Source organism: Rhinoderma darwinii, chromosome 5 (assembly GCF_050947455.1).
Source record: "Rhinoderma darwinii isolate aRhiDar2 chromosome 5, aRhiDar2.hap1, whole genome shotgun sequence".
NCBI classification, from domain to species: Eukaryota; Metazoa; Chordata; class Amphibia; order Anura; family Rhinodermatidae; genus Rhinoderma; species Rhinoderma darwinii.
Genome location: NC_134691.1, coordinates 65,856,418 through 65,876,904, shown reverse-complemented (window position 1 = coordinate 65,876,904; position 20,487 = coordinate 65,856,418). Strand labels below are relative to the sequence as shown.

Below are 20,487 nucleotides of genomic sequence, written 5' to 3'. Positions count from 1 at the left end.
AAGCCACACTGCAGGTACATTTTTTTTGCAGCGTGTGGATGAGATTTGTTCAAATCTCGTCCACTCTGCTGCGACTGTAATACGCTGCGGATTTTCCACAATAAAATGTGTTGCATAAAATCCGCAGTGTTCACGCCTAGTGTGTTCCTACCCTAAGGCCGGATTTACACGAGCGTGTGCTTTTTGCGCGCGCAAAAAAGTGGCGTTTTGCGCATGCAAAAGGTCCATAACAGCTCCGTGTGTCAGCAGCGTATGATGCGTGGCTGCGTGATTTTCGCGCAGCCGCCATCATTATGACACTCTGTTTGTATGTTTGTAGCACGTGGTGCTTTTCTGTTTTCATTCATAGTTTATACTGCTGCGGAAGTGCTGGGCGTGATTTTCACGCACCCATTGACTTCAATGGGTGCGTGATGCGCGAACAATGCACAAATATAGGACATGTCGTGAGTTTTATGCTGCGTGAAAATCACTGTCAGTCTGAACGGCCCCATAGAGTAACATAGGTCCGTGCGAGGCGCGTAAAAATCACACGCGTTGCACGGATGTATTACACGTTCGTCTGAATAAGCCCTAACAATAAGGCCTCATTCACACGGCAGGGTTTCCCGGCCGGGTGCCGGCCGTTCATAAATCGGCCGGCACCCGGCTGCATTAGGAATAATAGACCCCTAATGGGGCTATTCACACGACCGATTTTTTTGACGGCCGGGAAAACCGGCCGTCAAAAAATAGGACATGCTCTATCTTCGCCCGGGTACCCGGCCGCCCGGCTCCCATAGAAGTCTATGGGGCCGGGTATTACACGGCCATTACCGGGATGTGTCCCGAGTGATGGCCGGGTTTTCCGGCGCTTGCGCTCTATCTCCTCCTCCTCACAGCGCAGAGTGCATGTGAGGAGGAGGAGTTGATGCCATTCTGACAAATGGCATCGCTGTACACTGTGTGGCAGGGCCGGGGTGTACAGCAGGTGGAAGGGAGCGCTGCGCTGGCTCCCTTCCCCTGCTTGTTTTAAAAGCACCCTGGCCCGGCGACACCTTCGATGGCGCCGCTAGCAGCTGCAACTGCTGCTGCTGCGGCTGCTACTACTACTGTAGCGACGCCACTATAGGTATCTCCCCGCTCTGCTATGTGCTAGCCGCACTTTAGCTCCTTGAAGGAGCGGAATCCCCGTGTTTTCGGGGATTCCGCTCCTGGATAGGAGCGCTTGATGTCTCTGTCCATATCTGGGCAGTAACATCAGGGGAAACTCCTGAAGCGGAATCCCCGAACACATGGGGATTCCCCTTCAGGAGTTGCCGCTGATGTCACTGTTCGGATCTGCCCGACCCGGCACGGATGCAAAACGTAATGCAAACCGGCCGGGCAAAATGGCCGATTTTACCGGCCGACACTCGGGCTCGGGAACGACCCGGTCGTGTGAATCCCGCCTAAGGCCCAGTTCACAGAGTTTTTGGGCCTTGATATTGACTCGGACACTGCGTCAGAATCAGCACCAAACAACTTCCAAAACCGCCTCCCATTGATTTAATCTGAAATCAATGGGAGCCAGTCGCGGAAAAAAGAAAAAGCAGCACGTCCTTTCTTGCCGCGATTCTCCCTCTGACCTCCCATCGAAATCAATGGGAGGCAGAAAATGCATTTTTCGGTGTGCTTTTTGTCTGCTGCCGCGGGCCAAAAATGCAGCAGAAAACGCGGCAAGATAGTGTGGGCAGGTCAAAATCTGCCTCAAAATTCTTTAAGGAATTTTGAGGCAGATTTTTTCGGCCTGCAAAATACTCTGTGTGAACAGGGCCATACATAATCAGCACTTTGAGACACTTTACTCACTGTCAGAAGAGCTGCTCCCACTCCAGTCCTCGTCAGTCGATATCTTCGGTCCAGATGTCCAGTCCTTCACCTCCAGGCTCCAGAAAATGGCGGGGATCGTAGAACTCCTGCCGCCGCGCAACAACTGGACTCCTCCCCCTCTCCTTACGCAGCTACGCTCTGGAGGCGGAGGCGGGCCAGCAGGTAACTTCGTGTGCGCGCGCTTGTGCGGTCCTTCGTGCGCTTGTGCGGTCGAGCGAGCGCGGGCAATCTTTTGTGGTCGAGCGCGCGTGCGCAAGCGGGCAGTGTTTCACGGCGGTATTTGGTGAGAGGGGGGCCCGCAGCTCACTGCGGTGTTTGACGAGAGGGGGGCCCGCAGCTCACGACATTGTTTTGGTGAAAAGAACAGGCCCCATTGCAGGGGCCTGTTTTTTCCTACCAAAGGCAAGTCGCGGCAGTTGCCGGGCCCCCCTTTCAATTAAGTTTGGCCGGGCCCCCTACAGTAGTACCCCTAATACCCCCCTGATGGCGGCCCTGCCTGCAGAGGCGACAAGCTTTCTTTACTGTGAGAACTGTGAATCTATTGAGTAGTCACCGCAGGAGCTGTCACAGCAGGGACAGTAGATGGCTTTAAAAAAGGGTTAGATAATTTCATAGAACAAAAAAGTATTAGCTCCTATGTGTAGAAATTTTTTCCTTCCCTTTTCCCGTCCCTTGGTTGAACTTGATGGACATGTGTCTTTTTTCAGCCGTACTAACTATGTAACTATGTAACTATGTAATTATACGGAGTAGAGCTATGTTCACACATGCGTTGTGACTTCAAAACAGAAGCCGCAACATTCTGCTGGATCTGTCGTACGACACATATGACCAGCGCCCACCAGACAACATTGACTAATGAGGGTATGTTCACATGCACTGTTTTCAGACGAAATTCGGGCGTTTTACGCCTTGAATTACACCTGATAAAACTGCTCCATTATGCCTACAAACATCTGGCCATTGGTTTCAATGGGTTTTACGATGTTCTGTTCCCACGAGGTGTAATTTTACGCATCGCTGTCAAAAGACGGCGCGTAAAACACGCCCGCGTCAAAGAAGTGCATGTCACTTCTTGGGCCGTTTTTGGAGCCGTTTTTCATTGACTCCATTGAAAAACGGCTCCAATAACGTCCATAAAATACGCCACGAAAAACGCGAGTAGTTACAAAAACATCTGAAAATCAGGAGCTGTTTTCAGGCGAAAACAGCTCCGTAATTTCAGACGTATTTTGCTACTGCGTGTGAACATACCCTAATGGGGCAGGTTCCAGCGTGGTGTCTGTTATATTTATGGGAAAATTAGCGTTACGAGCGAGACTTTACCTTCATGTGCCTCTGATCTGACACAGAGGCACACCAAGGTTTTTTCTTGCTGTGGGAAAAAAAGTGGCATATAGCATTGCATGGAGGCACCACATGGTGGCACACAAAGTGCCCACAGGTCCATATTATGGATCCTTAGGCACTTTGGGTGTTTCCATACAGGGTTAGTGCACTCTGGTGCCAACTCTGATAAGTTGCCTTCTTTAATGCTGGCCATTAACATAGCTATTCATGCATGTTATTTCTACAGAGGGAGGTAGATGAGCATTACTGCCTATCTCTTGGAAAACAACGGATAAAACTAGTATAAGGGTAAGTTCACACGGCCTATTTTAGGCTCTTTTTCGGGCCGTAAATGGCCCGAAAAACGGCTGAGGAATCAAAGGCAGAACGCCTCCAAACATCTGCCCATTGATTTCAATGGGAAATATGTTGTTCTTTTTCGACGTGGCGTTTTATACGCGGCCGTTTTTAGAAACAGCTACATAAAAAAATGCCTCGTAAAAAGAAGTGCATGTCACTTCTTGAGCCGTTTTTCATTGACTCAGTAGAAAAACAGCTCCAAATATGGCCATAAAAAACGCCTCAAAAAACGTGAGTTGCTTAAAAATGGCTGAAAATCAGGATCTATTTTCCCTTGAAAACCGCTCCATATTTTCCGTCATTTTTTATTAAGCGTGTGAACATACCCTTAATCTAACCTGTTTTATCCACATTTACTTCAACTGTGGGACTTTACCCATAGGCATAAGATTGCAGACTAACACAGGGAAGTGGTTGCCAGGATCGAGCATCACTAAAGCTGGCCATACACTTGAGATGTAAATGCTTCGCCAAGGGATGAGGGAGAATGCTGCTGCCAGACTCTCCAGGCAGTGGCTTATCTACTGATGAACATAAGAAATCGGGCATGTGGAATTTCAACAGCCCGATCCGTCTCTCCCCTGATGTCTGCCTTTGGGGGAGAGTTGGGACACTGCCATACTCATTAGATGGTCAGCTGTTGCAGCCGAAAATGATAGGTTTGCCCGCCATTCATCTATTGTGTCTCACCAAATTAAGGCTGTGTTAACATTACGTTTGTGTACTACATTCATTGTATGCTCCTTAGAAGCTCCAAGTGCCCACACCAAAAGTATCCTTAGGGCCCCGTTCACCCGGCATATGCAAAGGGTGTCCTTTTGTCATACGCCGGGCAGCTGTACTTAAGTTGTATAGAATAACTTAGTAGGCTATGCTATTCCATGCAGAGGCATACAGTAAAGAAAAAGTATACCGCGTAATATAAGCATTTTTACGATAGAGTCCTTTGGGCGACGTATGTCACTGTATGTCTCGCCCATGGCACAAATCAAATCTATACGTCAAGAAACTCTGATATATACCACTGACAGAAGGCTCAAACTCGAGAATAGAGCCTAACGTCTCTGTTTGTCCCTTCAAGGCAGTTGCCTGTCAGGGAGAGTTCTGTAAGAACCCCATTTTTTCTGTTTTGTATATAGAGATGAATGCATTATATACAAAGCAAAGGGAAGATTACATGATGAGTTTCCTTTAGACTCCCTGCGCACAGCAATGAAATGCTCACAGTTCTTGTATGTCAGCAAGCGGACTCTGTCAGCTCTCAAGGCTGGGTTCCCACAGTGCAGAATTGCTGCAGATTTTGTATGTATTCTTAAGCCAAAACCAGAAACCGAACCTTAACAGCATAAATATATAAAGAAAAGTTTTATAGGTCTGCTCTCCTGGATCCGATTCCGGTTTTGGCTTACAAAATGCAGGCAAAATCTGAAGCAAATCTGCACTGTGGGAACCCAGCCTTACGGAGCCTTATGCACTTTGTGTGCTTCATTACATTGCATTGCTTCTAGGGGAGATGACCTCTGCAATACAGGATGGGCATGGAGCATACCGCAGTTTGTTTTTCTCAAGGATTCCATATGAATCTCTGAGAAAAAACTTTGCACAAAATCAGAGGTACAGTATGGGCCCACAGAATTTTACAGCCGTGGGCACAAGCCCTTATTTGGCTTTAGCATACCTCCCAACTTTTGAATTCGGAAAAGAGGGACATTTTAAGCCATGCCCTAACCATGCCCAATATCCCGCATAAACACATCAAATCACGGCCAGATCCTTCTGCAAATAACAAGCGCACATTGTCACTGCGGATCTCTAGACTGTCTGGATATCACAGATATTATGGATCCGGTTATATCGTCTTTATGTTACTTTTCCTATCTTGGGTATAACATTTGCTCATCACGGCAGCTGCAGGACAAACCAAAAGGCTGAGAACAATGAAAGTCAAGAGGGAGACCCTGTGGTGGATGACTTTTCAATTGACAGGTAGCAGAGTTACATGATGGAGATTTTTTTTTCCAGTTGTGTAACTCTGCTACCGGTCAATGGAAAAATTATCCACCACAGCCCCCTTGTAGATCGCTCCACACACAGCCCCCTGTAGATAGCTCCAGATACAGCCCCCTTGCAGATAGCTCCAGATACAACCCCCCTGTACATAGCGCCAGATACAGCCCCCCTGTAGATAGTGCCACCACAGCACCCCTGTAGATCGCTCCACACACAGCACCCCTGTAGATAGCTCCACACACAGCCCCCCTGTAGATAGCTCCACACACAGCCCCCCTGTAGATAGCGCCACACACAGCCCCCCTGTAGATAGCTCCACACACAGCCCCCCTGTAGATAGCTCCACACACAGCCCCCAGTAGGTAGCACAACACAACCCTCTTATACTTTGTGCCACACACAGCCCCCCCTGTACTTAACGCCACACACAGCCCCCCTGTACATAGCTCCACACATAGCCCCCCTGTACATAGCTCCGCACACAGCCCCCCTGTAGATAGCGCCACACACAGCCCCCCTGTAGATAGCTCCACACACAGCCCGCAGTGGATAGCTCCACACAAAGTCCCCCTGTAGGTAGCGCAACACAACCCCCTTATACTTTGTGCCACATTGCCGCCAGAGTGGAGAGCGGTAGAGGTAGCCGGCCCTACTGCTGCCACTCTCCGCTCTGCTTTGACGTCACTCACCGTCAGAAGAAGGCAGGAGTCTTGCAGCGGTGTTCTCACTGGTGTCGATGCCGGCCCGGGAGTGGACCAGTCCAGTCACCTGACCGGTGAGGTCAGATGACAGGTCAGGTGACTGTACTGGTCCACTCCCGTGCCGGCATCGATCCCAGTGAGAACACCACCGCAAGACTCCTGCCTTCTTCTGATCGTTTTTCCAGTCAGCTATTGATCAGCTGTTTTGATGCAGCGCCCAGCGGGACATTTTGCAGACCGCCTGGGACGGCGGGACAGCGGTGAGAAACCGGGACTGTCCCGCCGGATCCGGGACGGTTGGGAGGTATGACTTTAGTATAGCACTAAACTCAGCAAATCTCCTAGCATGGCAAGTGCTTTCAATCTCCTAGGAGCTCTGTTTTCTCCTAGACCACTATGGCCTGGGCTACACCTAGACATTTTGTAGTTCTACTGATTGATTTTTACTATTGAGCTATAGCTGCAGTCCAAAAAGTCTAGGTGTAGCCCTGGCCATAGTGGTCTAGAAGAAAACAGCTTATAGGAGCTTTGGTGATCATCTTGCGGAACATTTCTGTCTGCTGCTCTCGTTTCCATAGAAGTATTATATCTACAGAGCAGAGTTATGGAATGTGTAGCGGCAGGTTTTTATCTAGTACATTGCTTTTCACATAATATTTGGCAATCTATCTGCTTTAAATAATGCATCAGTTAGTAACCTCGGAGAGTTCCTTTCCAATAATACAAATTTCCTGTGTCTTATTATTGCAGATAAAACCATGTTATTTTGTTCCTTTCAGGCTGTAAATTAGGCATTCTTCTTCTTCGCTGGCGTAATTACATTTTAAAGATAAACAGCGGCTTTTTAACATGCTGACATTTGTAATTTAATGTACTGTTTAAACTCCGCATAGAGAGGACGACGATTACTAAGGTGTATTGGTAATGACCGCTTATAGTTATTTTTTTTTTTTTTTTGTGGCAACGGTTGTTTTTAAGGTGAATATTGACTTATGATGCAGCCAATAGAAGATCAAGTGGTTGTCACATAGTGGAAATAAAGGTTAACAATGCATACTTATTCTGTCACTATTCATCCAAAGCAAATGCTGCACCCAAATGTTATAAAATAGATTCACTGAAAGATCCCACAATTGTTTAATAGTTAAAATACAGAATAAAATGCAGTATTATAAACTGGAAATAATCCTGGAATTGTTTAACAAAAAACATTTTTTGTGCAACAGTCGAGTCGTAGAAAGCCGTAGTACAGCATGAACTGTAGAAAACTAGAGCCACAAGTAGTTTTTTTTTTTTTATATCAGATTTCATATGTATGGAGCCAACTACTTCCGGTTCTATACATCGCATAATGGGCCATAGTATCTGGTGCCCGGAGGCAGCCGGTGTGGGTTAACGGTCTGGGTGTCGGACCCGCACCGATGATATACTGATGACCTATCTGGTGGATAGGTTATCAGTGGTTTAGTAGTGGAAAACCCCTTTAAAGAGGATTTTTTTCCTCTTCTGACATGTCCATATTTGTAAATAATTGTATTTCCCATGAAATAAATCTGGAGCATCGTTTCTTAGGACTCTACATTGTACTGTTCCTGTGTAATTCCTCCTCCAAATTTAGGAATCAATTGGCAATTAGGTGTTACCAGTTGTGGGGGGGGGGGGGGGGTCTCCACACTGTCTAACATTGTTTAATCTGTTCTCACAGTATCGGAATATGTAGGGACAGACTCTTTTGACTATGATTTCTCAGAAAAAATGCTCCAGAATTGTGATTTTTATGGGGCATACATAGATAGTCATGGAAGGATATGTGACAGGTCCTCTTTAAAGGTTTTGTTTCATGAAGACAATCCCTTACCATTTGCACTTTCCATTGCACATGTTTTAACACTATGTTAAACAGAGGACATAAACACCCCGAAATACGACTGAAAACACTTTGTGTGAACATAGCCTTACCCTGATCAGGTGGGTACACAGATCCCTAAAGCCACAGGCAACAGTGCTATCCAATGCACGTATGTGGTCGAAGGCTTTCATAGTAACTTTGGGTTCACATTGTGTATGACTTATTTTTCTAAGTGTCTTTTTCTACGGTCCTTTTTTTTTAACAATAAGTTTCAACTAATCAAGTAAAGAGATCTGTTTACATAAGTTAATACAAATGTGGGAAACAACAAGAAGTCATGCTGAGACGATGAGCCGAATGGTTCTAGTTTGTAATTAATCTGAAACAGAAGCTATGACCGCATATTACAGTTACATTTTGGGCAAACACACAGACACCCATGCATTACAGTTGAACGCTGCCAGTCCATGCTCCGCGTTAGTTTGCATGGCTCCTATTTGCTGTAGCTATGTTCAGATGTTCTGTCAGACACATGGCTTTGTTAGAATCCCAATACCACAAACTAATTATGATGCTTTTCAGAAACATCTGTTTATAACAGCTTTCACTTCAATATATCTGACATCAATCTGTTCCAGCTTAGCAGCAGTGCCATTATGATGAATGGGCTAAACTTGGAAGTTGGGATCCTGAAATCTGAACTGCAGAAAAAGGCCAAAGAGATGCAGGCGCTGGAAGATCAAGTCCAACAGCAGAAAGAAAGCCTCCATAGGGCGACTGACAAACTGAAGGACACAAAGAGAATGGCTGCAAGCAAGGTAATCAGACCGGGCACATGGTACATTTGTCTCAAAAATGTGAAATATAGCCCCCACATGACCCTGTCCTCCCAGCCAGAACCAGCCGCAACACATTCTACCACTCTGCAATTCAAGTTGGGGCTCCAAAAATGACTGCATTATCTAATGTTACAGCTCGTACCTATCTAGGCAGCTTTGTCTTCTTTGCAATCCAAGTTTTAATGTCATTTCATCTGCATATATTTCACAGACTATTATGAAAAGTAAAAATGATGGCACCTAAATGGAATTTTTCCTGTGCACATATACTTTTACTAGAATAATCCCATTCTTTGTAGGCGTATTTCATATTTAATGTGTATGACTCTTGTTGCCCTCTTTTTCATTATAATGTCCATGAAGGATAGATACATTTTGGTAACATGAACATATTTGAGGTAATCTTTCCTGTAAATAAATAACCATTCTCACTCCCTGTTGTTCTCTAACAGTCAAGGAGAATTCTCACAGGAGAATTCAAAAAATCAGACAAATCTGGTAAAAGTTTAAGAAAAAACCCAAAACTAGTGTAAATTAGCACTTGCCCACAGTAACCTGACTTTTCAAAAATAACATCTTTCAAGTGATTGGTTGCTCGGGCACAAAGGGACACCGGATTATTACCATAAAAGGCGCAAAATGCTAGCAGACCATTATTTACGGTCGGAGGAGGAGTTTAGGAGAGGGGATAACGGCAATGAACTTTTGATAGCAGCGGCCTGTGAGGGATAAGTAAAGTTCAATAGGTGAAATGCTGGTGACAGGTTCCCTTTAAAGGGGTACTTCCAGAATCAACATTTATCACTTATCCACAGGATAGCTGATAAGTGTCTGCTTGCTGGAAGCACCACCACTGGTTATCCCACTGATCACTAGAATTGAGCCCCTCGAGCCCTCTGTTCCTCTTCACTGCAAGACCAGGGTGAGGAGAACTTTAAATAGAATGCACGAGCATGCGTGATGCTGCTCCATTCAAAGTCCCACACTGACGGAGACAGCCGAGTACAGCACTCGGCTGTTTCCATCATTCCCATAGACACTGAATGGAGCAGCAGGCGTATGCTCATACTCCGCTCCATTCAAGCACCTCCTCATTGCAGGGGGTGCAGTGAGGAGGAACGGGGAGCTCGGGACCATTGTTTTAGTGATTTGTTGTGACCCCAGTGATCATGTGCTGTGGATAAAACACACCAAAAGGGATATGACACACTAAGCGGAAATGCTGCAGATATTCTGCCTGGATTTGCACAGAAATTGATCTATGGTGCGGATATATAAATCCGTAGCACGTCAATTTTTGCTGCGGAAAGGGCACAGATTTGTTGTGGCTTTTACTGTGGATTACCCACAGATCCACAAAAAAGTCTGATTGTCCGGACAATTTAAACAAAAAATAAAAATGTACATAAAAGAAAACCCCATTCCAAATCTTCTCTGACTCCTGTGGTAACTAAGTGCTAGGTGCAGAGACTGGCGGGGGACAAGGTTAGCGTTACCAGGGTAGCAGCAAAAGATTGCAATGTGAGTATTATCACGATCTAGGGGTATGTGGACCCACGAGGCCGCTCCGCCGTAGTGGAGTGGCAGCCGACCGAGTCACAGTCTATGCAAAGTCTTAACAAAGTTAGTAGCATGAGGTACCTGAGATAGTCCAGACATTAGCAGAGGCTTTGGCACAGATGGGACTTGACATAGCAGGTGGCGCCAGACGTGGCGGATGACGCCAGGAGTGGCAGACAACACCAGATGTGGTGGAACAGCAGGTGTGGCAGGTGACACCAGACGTGGTGTATAAAAGCAGGCGTGGCAGGTGACACCAGACGTGGTGTATAACAGCAGGCATGGCAGGTGACACCAGATGTAGTGTATAACAGCAGGCGTGGCAGGTTAACACGACTCCAACACTAGAAAGGCTCAGGGACAAACACAGCACGGGATACAGGATACAGGTAGAAGCTCATGGGAACACTGGGAGCATTTGCAATACAAACATGGGTAGACAACTACACTCAGGCAAGGAGTGAAAGGGCAGGGCTCTTTTTATAGTCCAGGGTGATCTGGAAAATAATTAATTAATTACATATGCGCATGCCCCCTATCAGACATTACAGGACAGAGCGGCCGGGTGCGCTGATGTCTCTGGGGAAGGAGACGTCGGCCACAGGAGGGAGGTCTGCAGTCGCAGCTGTCAGCAGGTAAGGGAAGGCGGTGGTCTGCGTCCATTACAGTACCCCCCACTTACGCCCTCTCTTCTTGGGTCCAGAGCGAGAGAGGACATTTTTAACGAAGGTAGGGGCATTAAGGTTCTCTTCTAGTTCCCAGGACCTCTCCTCAGGACCAAACCCTCTCCAGACCATCAAATAGAAAGTCCTTTCTCCTACCCTCTTTCAGTCCAGGATCTCCTTTACCTCAAACACATCAGATGAACCGCTGGGAGTAACTGCAGGACTAGGAGTTTTACTGTAGCAGTTAAGGACCACCGGTTTCAGGAGGGACACATGAAAGGAGTTGGGGATTCTGAGGGTAGAAGGCAGCCGAAGCTTGTAAGAGACAGGGTTTATCTGTTGTAGGATCTCAAAGGGTCCGAGGAACCTGGGAGCAAATTTGCATGAATGTTCATTGAGGATAGCCAGACCTTTACTCCAGGAAAAAACTGAGAAGGAACTTTTCTTCTTTTATCGGCATGCTTTTTCATATGGTCCACTGTCTGGAGGATCGCAGACTTAGTTTGCTGCCAGATATAAATAAAAATCCCAAATGAGTCATGGCTGGCACAGGAAGAGGAACTCGAGGATGCTGGCTGTACACAATGTAGAAAGGAGACGAGGCAGTAGATTCACTTGTGTGATTGTTGTACGGGAATACCGCACAAGGCAGAAGTTGCACCCAATTGTTGTGTTGGGCGGAAACGAAGTGACGAAGATAATTCTCAAAAATTTGATTGGTCCTCTCCACTTGACAATTGAACTGCGGGTGATAGGCGGAAGAGCAGTCCAGCTTAACATCTAGCAGGCTGCACAGTGCTCTCCAGAACTTTGACGTAAACTGTACACCCCTATCCGAGACAATATTCAGAGGAAGTCCGTGCAGACGGAAGATGTGTAGAATAAACAGATTTGCCAGGTGAGGAGCAGACAGAAGACCAGTCAACAGAATAAAATGTGCCATTTTAGATAAACGATACACTACTACCCAGACCATAGTACATCCAGAGGGAGGGGGAAGACCTGTAATAAAGTCCATAGTGATATGCTGCCAAGGAGAATCGGGAACAGGCAGGGGTAGGAGCAGACCATTGGGTTTAGAGCGGGTAGACTTGTTCGAGGCACAGTTCGTCCATGAAGAGACATAGTCCGCAACATCTCAAGGCAGCGTGGGCCACCAGTACTGACGGGCTATGAAGTCCTGAGTCTTTCAAATACCTGAGTGCCAGTTTGGAGCTGTGTGCCCAGTGGAGAATTCTCTTCCTGGCTGCAAGACGGACTAAAGTCTCTCCAGGAGGAATGTCTCTAATTTGCAACGTGTTAGCGACAATAATCCTAGACGGATCTATAATATATTGAGGAATTTCCTCAGAGTCATTAGTATCAAATGATCAAGACAGGGCATCAGCCTTCACACTCTTATCAACAGGACGGAAGAAGTGGAGCAAGAATTGAAATCGAGCGAAGAACAACAACCACCTTGTTTGGCGAGGATTTAGTCAATGTGCTGACTGTAAGTATGTAAGGTTCTTGTGGTCCGTATAAATTATAATAGGGTGAACCGCGCCCTCCAGCAAGTGTCTCCATTGCTCTAATGCCAACTTGACTGCCAGCAACTCCCCATCCCCGATGGAATGTTTGCGTTTTGCCGGAGAGAATAATTTAGAGAAGAAGCCTCAGGCCACCATCTTGCCCTTTAAAGTTTTTTTGACATAGTAGTGCTTCAGCATCAACGGAAGATGCGTCCACTTCCAGAGAGAACTGCCGAGAAGCATCAGGGTGATGGAGATGATGAGGTGAGATCGCTCTTGAGAATAGTAAATGCTGATTCTGCCTCAGGAGACCAAACCTTGGCATTCTCCCCCTTCTTGGTGAGGGCCGAGATTGGAGCAGTCAGAGATGAGAAGTTCGGGCTAAATTGCCGATAGAAGTTTGCGAATCCCAGAAATCTATGTATGGACCAAAGGCCATGTGGACGTGGCCACTCTAAGACATATTTCAGCTTCCCCGGGTCTATATTGAGACCACGGTCAGATACAATGTAGCCCAGGAAGGGCAGAGAGTTTCTCTCGAACACACATTTCTCAATTTTAGCATATAGGCTATTCCGCCTTTATCGTGACAGAACTTGGCGAACATGCTTCTGATGTGTCATCAAATCAGGTGAGTAAATCAGGATGTCGTCCAGATAGACCACCACAGAGACATACAGCAGATCCAGGAAAATGTAATTTACAAACGCCTGGAACACAGCTGGAGTGTTACACAGCCCAAAGGGCATCACAAGGTACTCATAATGGCCATTTCAGGTGTTAAATGAGGTTTTCCAATCGTCACCATTGCGGATACGGATCAAGTTATATTCTCTGCGTAGATACAGCTTTGTGAATACTTTGGCCCCACAAATTCTATCAAAAAGTTCTGAGATAAGCGGCAGAGGATACTTCTTTTTTACTGTAATTTGGTTCAGACCCTGGTAGTCGATACCTGGACAAAGAGATCCGTCTTTCTTCTTCACGAAGAAGAATCCTGCTCCGGCTGGGGAGGAAAATTTTCGGATCAACACTTTCTCTCGAGGTTCGCCTTAACGTAGACGGACATGGCTAGGATCTCTGGCAGGGAGAGAGGATAAACTCGCCCTCAACGTGGTGAAGTGTCAGGAGGTAAATCAACAGGGCGGTTGTAGATGTGATGAGGGGGGAAGAGTCTCTGCTTCTTACTGAAGACGTCCTCAAAACTAGCATAATGAGACGGTAGATTTGAGAGTGACTGAGGCAGCGGAGGCAAAACAGGATGAACCTCTGGCAGGCAGCGGCTAATGCATCTGGGCCCCTATTGGAGAACTTCTCCAGAATTCCAGTCGAGAACCGGAGCGTGTAGACTAAGCCAAGGCAGGCCCAGCAGAACAGAGTTGATAGCTTTAGGCAGCACGAGGAAGGTGATCTGTTCCGAGTGAAGAACTCCGATTTGTAGTGTCAGTGGTTTAGTGACGGACACAATAGGGTCGGGCAATCGTAGCTGTTAAAGGGGGTGGGGTAATAGCAGGATTCACTGGTTAGTGTCACCCACTATTACTACCTCCTTTATAATCAGGGTCACTAGGGTTATGCCTAGTTCCCCTACCTTTTCCTTATACTAACGTCGATCTAATTGCTTTTGCTTTTGCTGCTACTCATGGGAATAAGACCGTACAGTAAATAAAGGTAATATTTATTAACATACAGTAATCATTCTCCTATATTGTGGAGAAATCCATACTCACGGTTCCAGAAGTCATCTCCATCTGTGTTGTCCTCCTTGTCCCCTGCTGTTTTGAAAAAGGTCCTTTTCTTCCGGAACGACTTTTCCTGGTCAGCTGGACTTCACCGGAAGAACACCGACGTTGATACTTCTGCAAACTCTTTTGTAGAAGTTGCTCGCTCGCCCGATCATTCGTCGCCGTAGAGCAGCACACCGCAAAGCAAAATAAAAGACGTTAATACCTCAGAAAATGTAACAAAAAACAATAGGTTCGCTGATCAATTGTATCATGCATCAAGCCTTAAATAAAATTGTGTTACTCGTCTGAACTTCAAAAGGTCTAGGCGCACTGTATAACCCAACACTACGTTACCTGTCCGCGCCTATCTGCAGTTCACGTTTTAACACAATTTTATTGTACATAAGACAGAAATAAATTGAAAACAGTTTGGGCTGGCTCGCCAATGTTAAAGAAGTTACACATATATATATATATATATATATATATACATACATACATATAGTCTCCTGGCAAGCTCGCCAATGTTAAAGGGCTGGTAAAATGGTGGATTTCACTTGCTTGTGTCATCCACCCTTGCTCCCTCCTTTATAATCAGGGTCACTAGGGTTATGCCTAGTTCCCCTACCTTTTCCTTATACTAACGTCAATCTAATTGCTTTTGCTGCTACTCAAAGGAATAAGACCGTATAGTAAATAAAGGTAGTATTTATTAACATACAGTAATCACTCATATATAAAATACAGTAACTAATCACAGTACAGTATAAACACGGTATCACAATCCTAATTATACCGCCACCCATTTACCTTAAACATACATAGAAGTTCCGTTACAACACAATACACATAATTTACTTGTAATTCTCACACGCTCACTATCTCCGTCCCACTCCCTCCTAATATAACTGTCCCTGTACGTTAAGGGTTAATCAGGTAAAGGATTAACAGTCAGAAGGGTTGTCAGCAAGGGGTTAACTCAGGGACAGCAAGGGTTAACTTCAGGGACAACAAGGGTTAACTTCAGGGACAGCAAGGGTTAACTTCAGGGACAGCAAGGGTGAACTTCAGGGACTGCAAGGGCACCAAGGGTTACTCTGGGACAGTAAGGGTTAACTCAGGGCAGCAAGGGTAAACGGGGACTCAGGGGCACCAAGTGTTACTCTGGGACAGCAAAGGTTAACTCAGGGCAGCAAGTAAGGGTTAACACAGGGACTCGGGGGCACCAAGGGTTACTCAGGGAAGCAAGGGTTAACTTAGGGACAGTACTCAGTGAGAGCAAGGATAAACAGGGACTTAGGGGCACCAAGGGCTACTCTGGGACAGCAAGGGTTACCAAGGACAGAGAGAGAGGGAGAGTTTAAAGTGTAGCCGTAGCTACACTGATACTTAGCATTTTCGTTGGTGGAACAGGGGAGCAGAGTCAGGAGAGGTGAGCCGGTCCGTGGTGGTGTGGGAGGCAGTCAGGTCCCAGCTACTCCTCGTTGGTGGAGTGGTGAGGTGGTCTTCAGCTGCTGATCGTACCGACACAGTGCTATTAAACCCTGCTGGTACGCTCGCAGTGGGGGACGAGTGGCGCGCACCCCGGCTAGCATGGGTTGGCATGGTGATAATCTATCACCAGCCGACTCATGAGCACCCTGTGCGTAATCCCGCGAGACCGTCTGTGCGCGCGAGGGATTTGAAATGGAGACGGGAGATCAAACTATCTCCTGTCTCCATGGTTTCCAAACAAAGCAGGGCAATGCTAATTGTCCTGCTTTGTTCACAACCGTATAAATCACCAGGGCTGTGATTCTACAGCCCTGGCTCATGAGACATTATATGTATTATATATACACATACATATTATATATATATATATACACACATACATATATACTTAAATAGGGACACTTTCCTTTAGTCCATTCACAGAGGCAACAGCCAGGGGGTCTCTCCAGAAGAACTGTGGGTAGATGTAGACGATCCACTAGATCCTGCTGGATAAAATTTGCTCCAGAATCCAGATAGGCAGAGGAGGATTGTGATGTCTCTCCAGAGATGATGGTCACAGGAATAGATAACTTGGAAGAGACTTTGACATTTGGCGGCGTCCCACCTAGGGTTGTTTCTCCAACCAACCCTAGGTGCTGGAGTTTCCCGTCTTTTGTGGACATTGGTGCACGAAATGGCCTTTAAGGCCGCAATACAGACCTGAGGAGCGTCTGCGCTGTTTCTCCTGCTCGGACAGTTTGACTCTAGCTACCTGGATAGGTTCTTCAGGTAGAACAACAGGAGGAGACAATAGTGGTCTCTGGAACGAGGGTGCCAGTCTGTAGAAACGTCTCTCCCACCGAACCTCCCTGAGCACGTTTCTGGATCCTCGTGTCGACTCGGGTAGCCAACAGGGTAAGAGCATCCAGGGTAGAAGGAAGATTGTAGGCTGCTAGCTCGTCTTTGATGTGTGAGGACAGTCCCTGCCAAAAGGTCGCCACCAATGCCTCATTGTCCCATGTCAACTCTGCTGCCAGGGTATGGAAGGAGATAGCATACTCTCCTAAGGTGGACCCTCTTTGTTTGAGGGTTAGCAGAGTGGCCGCTGCAGAGGATGTTCGACCCGGCCCCTAGAACACAGTACGAAAAATCTGTAAGAATAAAGCTAGATCCGAGATTTCAGAACCGTCTCATTCCAAGATGGGGTTCGCCCATGCCAGGGCCTTGCCAGCGAGAAGAGAAATAATGAACGCTACCTTGGCCTCATCAGAGGAGATGAGCTCATAGTCTGAAATGAATGATAGATTGATCATGAGGTTGATCCAGTCGGACAATGATGGAGTTTACAGCCACGAGGAGTTGATCCTGGTGTGCACGTAGGTCACACATATCCGTTTGTATCTGCGGTCTTAGATTGGCCAGCGGTTTCCATGGCCTGAGCCTACTGTCACGATCCAGGGGTATGTGGCCCACTAGGCCGCTGTAGCGGAGTAGCAGCTGAACAAGTCACAGTCTATGCAAAGTCTATACAAAGTTTGTAGCACAAGGGTACCTGAGACAGTCCAGACATTAGCAGAGGCTATGGCACGGATGGGACTTGATGTGGCGGATGATACCAGGTGTGGCAAATGACACCAAGCATGTTGTAACAGCAGGCGTGGCAGGTGACAGCAGACGTGGTGTACAACAGCAGGCGTGGCAATGACACAACTCAACTCCAACACTAGAGAGGCTCAGGGACAAACAGCACGGGATACAGGTAGCAGGGCATAGCTGAAAGTGCCGTCCCTCTGCAAATAAAGAGACAGGAATGACTATGATGTCAGATTTTGTTTCTACTTGTAGGAGAGAGACGAATAACAAACTTGAGTCCAATAATTGTTTCAACATTAAACCATAGTTTATTGAGATCACTCAATCTAAAACTGACAAATAATTTATTCCTCAGTATTAAAGTAAAGGTTCACATTTGAACATCTTTTAATGTGTCAGTGAGACATGTTAGAAGGTATCACTGGTAGGGATCCATGGGGTGATATCCTTTTGCTCATTAGAGTACCATTGCTTTCAATAGGTCAACAGATTTTCATATATCTGAGGTATTTTTGACTGGTCTCCTATTAAAAGCAATGGGACTGTAACGAGCATTGGGATTTTAGCTCAAGGATCACCACGAATGACATCTTCCAACATGTCTTGATGATACATTAGAGCATGTTTAACCCTATCATTCCGACAATCTGTAGATTCACGTCCTAGCCGCATATGCCCTGTGCAGTCAGGCCGTGAATCTACAGTCCTCTGCTTCTGCCGGCATAGCGCTGAGGAGAGCGCTCTGACGCCGGTGGTGCCAGTGTCCCCGGCTCCCCAGCAACCTGGTCCCTGCTAGCCAAACTAATTGGTTCGGCTTCTGAACGTGTGATCACCATGATTAACAAATCATGGTGATCTCTGAAAAGTTTGTAAACAAACGTTTCATGCTTGTCCTCTCCTCTCAGCCACCTTCACTCTGTCTCAGTGTTTCAGAGAGAAGGAGACTGATTGAGAGAAGGCAAGAGAAAAGTGTGGGTATATATATATATATGTATATGTGTGTATATATATATATATATATATATATATATACACATTTGCAATGTATATACTTTGTATTCCCTGTGCCTTTTAGTGTTAGAATAGGCAGGCATAGTAGATAAGTCTATGTTCACACCTGCATTTTGTCATTCCGTTGTTTGGCTCCGTCAGAGGAGCAGAACAAGGGAATAACGGAACCCGCTGACATTACTAGGTTCCGTCGGCTTTCCGTTGTGTTGTCCGTGATTTTACCAGACACAATAGTGCAGCATGCTGCACTATTTTCTCCGGTAAACACTGCCGGATCTGCGACTGAGGCCCCGAACGGAGCCTCTGACGCAGATGGGAATAGAGCCTTAGTTAGCTGAAAACTCTAAAAAACAAATGGTTAATTTATCCAACATAGTTCAAAAGCTATAATGGTGTAAAAGAATGTATGCCAAAACTTTACATTTAGGCCTGGTTATTGAGGCATCGATGACCCTTGGTCCTGAAACGGTTAAAGATAAACCTTCACTATAATACTTAGGGATACACATTCCCTCAGATTTAGATCAAGTGACTCCTATTGCGCTAGTGACTGGGCCTTGACTTATAGAACCGACTGCAAACATCCTCTGACATGACTAGTTAGAAGATTAAATATTACTAGAAGCAATTTATTGGAAGTTCCCAAAATGTTTTCATTAAGAGCTTGTCATTAGCTGAAATTTTCAACTTGCATGTACATTTTGTATCAATATAGAAGAACCAACACAATAAAAAAAAATGTATAGCAAGATAACCTGTCAGTGTCATTTATATAAAACCTAGTATCTTATTAAGTCATGGTTGGTTATAGGCTGTATCAGGGCTATCTAACCAACATCCCCATGTGAAACCAATCAGAGTATCCACCGGTGTATATATATACACGTTTATACATAGGTAATACGCTATTAATTTTACAAATCTATACCTGAGGTTTCATAGATTTAAGGACATCACACCCATAGTCTCGGAGAACTCTACATTCCCAGAACATATGTAGGACCTTCCCAATGGTTAGCTATGTTCTAAACTTATTGGAATAAAAATCAAGACCGTGACAGGTCAGGGAGATCTTTAGTGTTTTATTGTATATTATTAATTGTTTGCTGTCATTGGTCCTTTTTATACTGGACAAGAACACAACAATATTTTTTTTCTTTGGATGGGCACTTTCACATGGACAATGCTTTGCTAGTCACCTCACCTGTCTTACTTGTTGACTGTTCCAGGAAGTTAGGAAAGCAATGAAACAGAAGAGTACACAGTGTACTGCTTAAAAGCATTGCTTCTTCATTTCTTTCCCTCTGACTGGACATTTTTAGAGTTGAAGAATATTTTTCTTTCAAAGTCATATAACCAATTTTCCCTGCAGTGTTATTTCTTGGAATTAGAGAAGTTTAGTTCAATTTGCAAGACTACAGTACCTCCGAGTAATTTGGAGATGTGATACAAAACCTCTGTTGCATGTGATCTTTCCATGACCCCCCTTACCAAGAACTTTTTACACGCCGCCGCTGCCAGGGGGGTGATGAGTTTCTCCAATTTACAACAAATTAGATCTGCTCTTTGCAATGTCTTTTGAGTAGATAGTTACCATAATTGTACTTAAATTGGTTTCAGAAAAACAGATGTTGCCTTATAAAATCATTTTCATTTGTCGGACTGTAATTTAAGAAAAAAAAAACCTTGATGTTCTTATTTTTCTTTGCTGATTTCTGGTTCTGTACAGATGGAGAATAAAATTGACAGAAACACAACTCTTAACCACAATTGCTTGTGCGGATATACGTATATCTATATGTATAATTATATATTCATTTAAACTGTCATCCAGTGGTCCAGAAACCCTAGTTTGGCATTCATGCAACATAATTGTGTACTTGAACTTATCCATATTCACCTAAAGATTTGAATGAAGGTATGGTGGCACATTGGTGACATCCAATTACAGATAAGCTGGTGGATCTGACCTGCAACAATACAATGAGTGGATGGATTTGTAAGA

The 20,487-nt window shown here is 45.5% G+C and overlaps 1 protein-coding gene across 1 annotated transcript in view; it reads left to right on the top strand.

Annotated features, from left to right (window-relative positions):
- LOC142652536 (uncharacterized) overlaps positions 1-20,487 on the top strand; it is a 371,082-nt gene that overhangs the window by 13,635 nt on the left and 336,960 nt on the right. The window contains exon 2 of the mRNA XM_075828181.1: positions 8,739-8,918. Coding sequence (XP_075684296.1) covers positions 8,757-8,918 — 162 coding nt within the window. The 5' untranslated portion in view covers positions 8,739-8,756. The remainder of the gene's footprint in view (positions 1-8,738; positions 8,919-20,487) is intronic.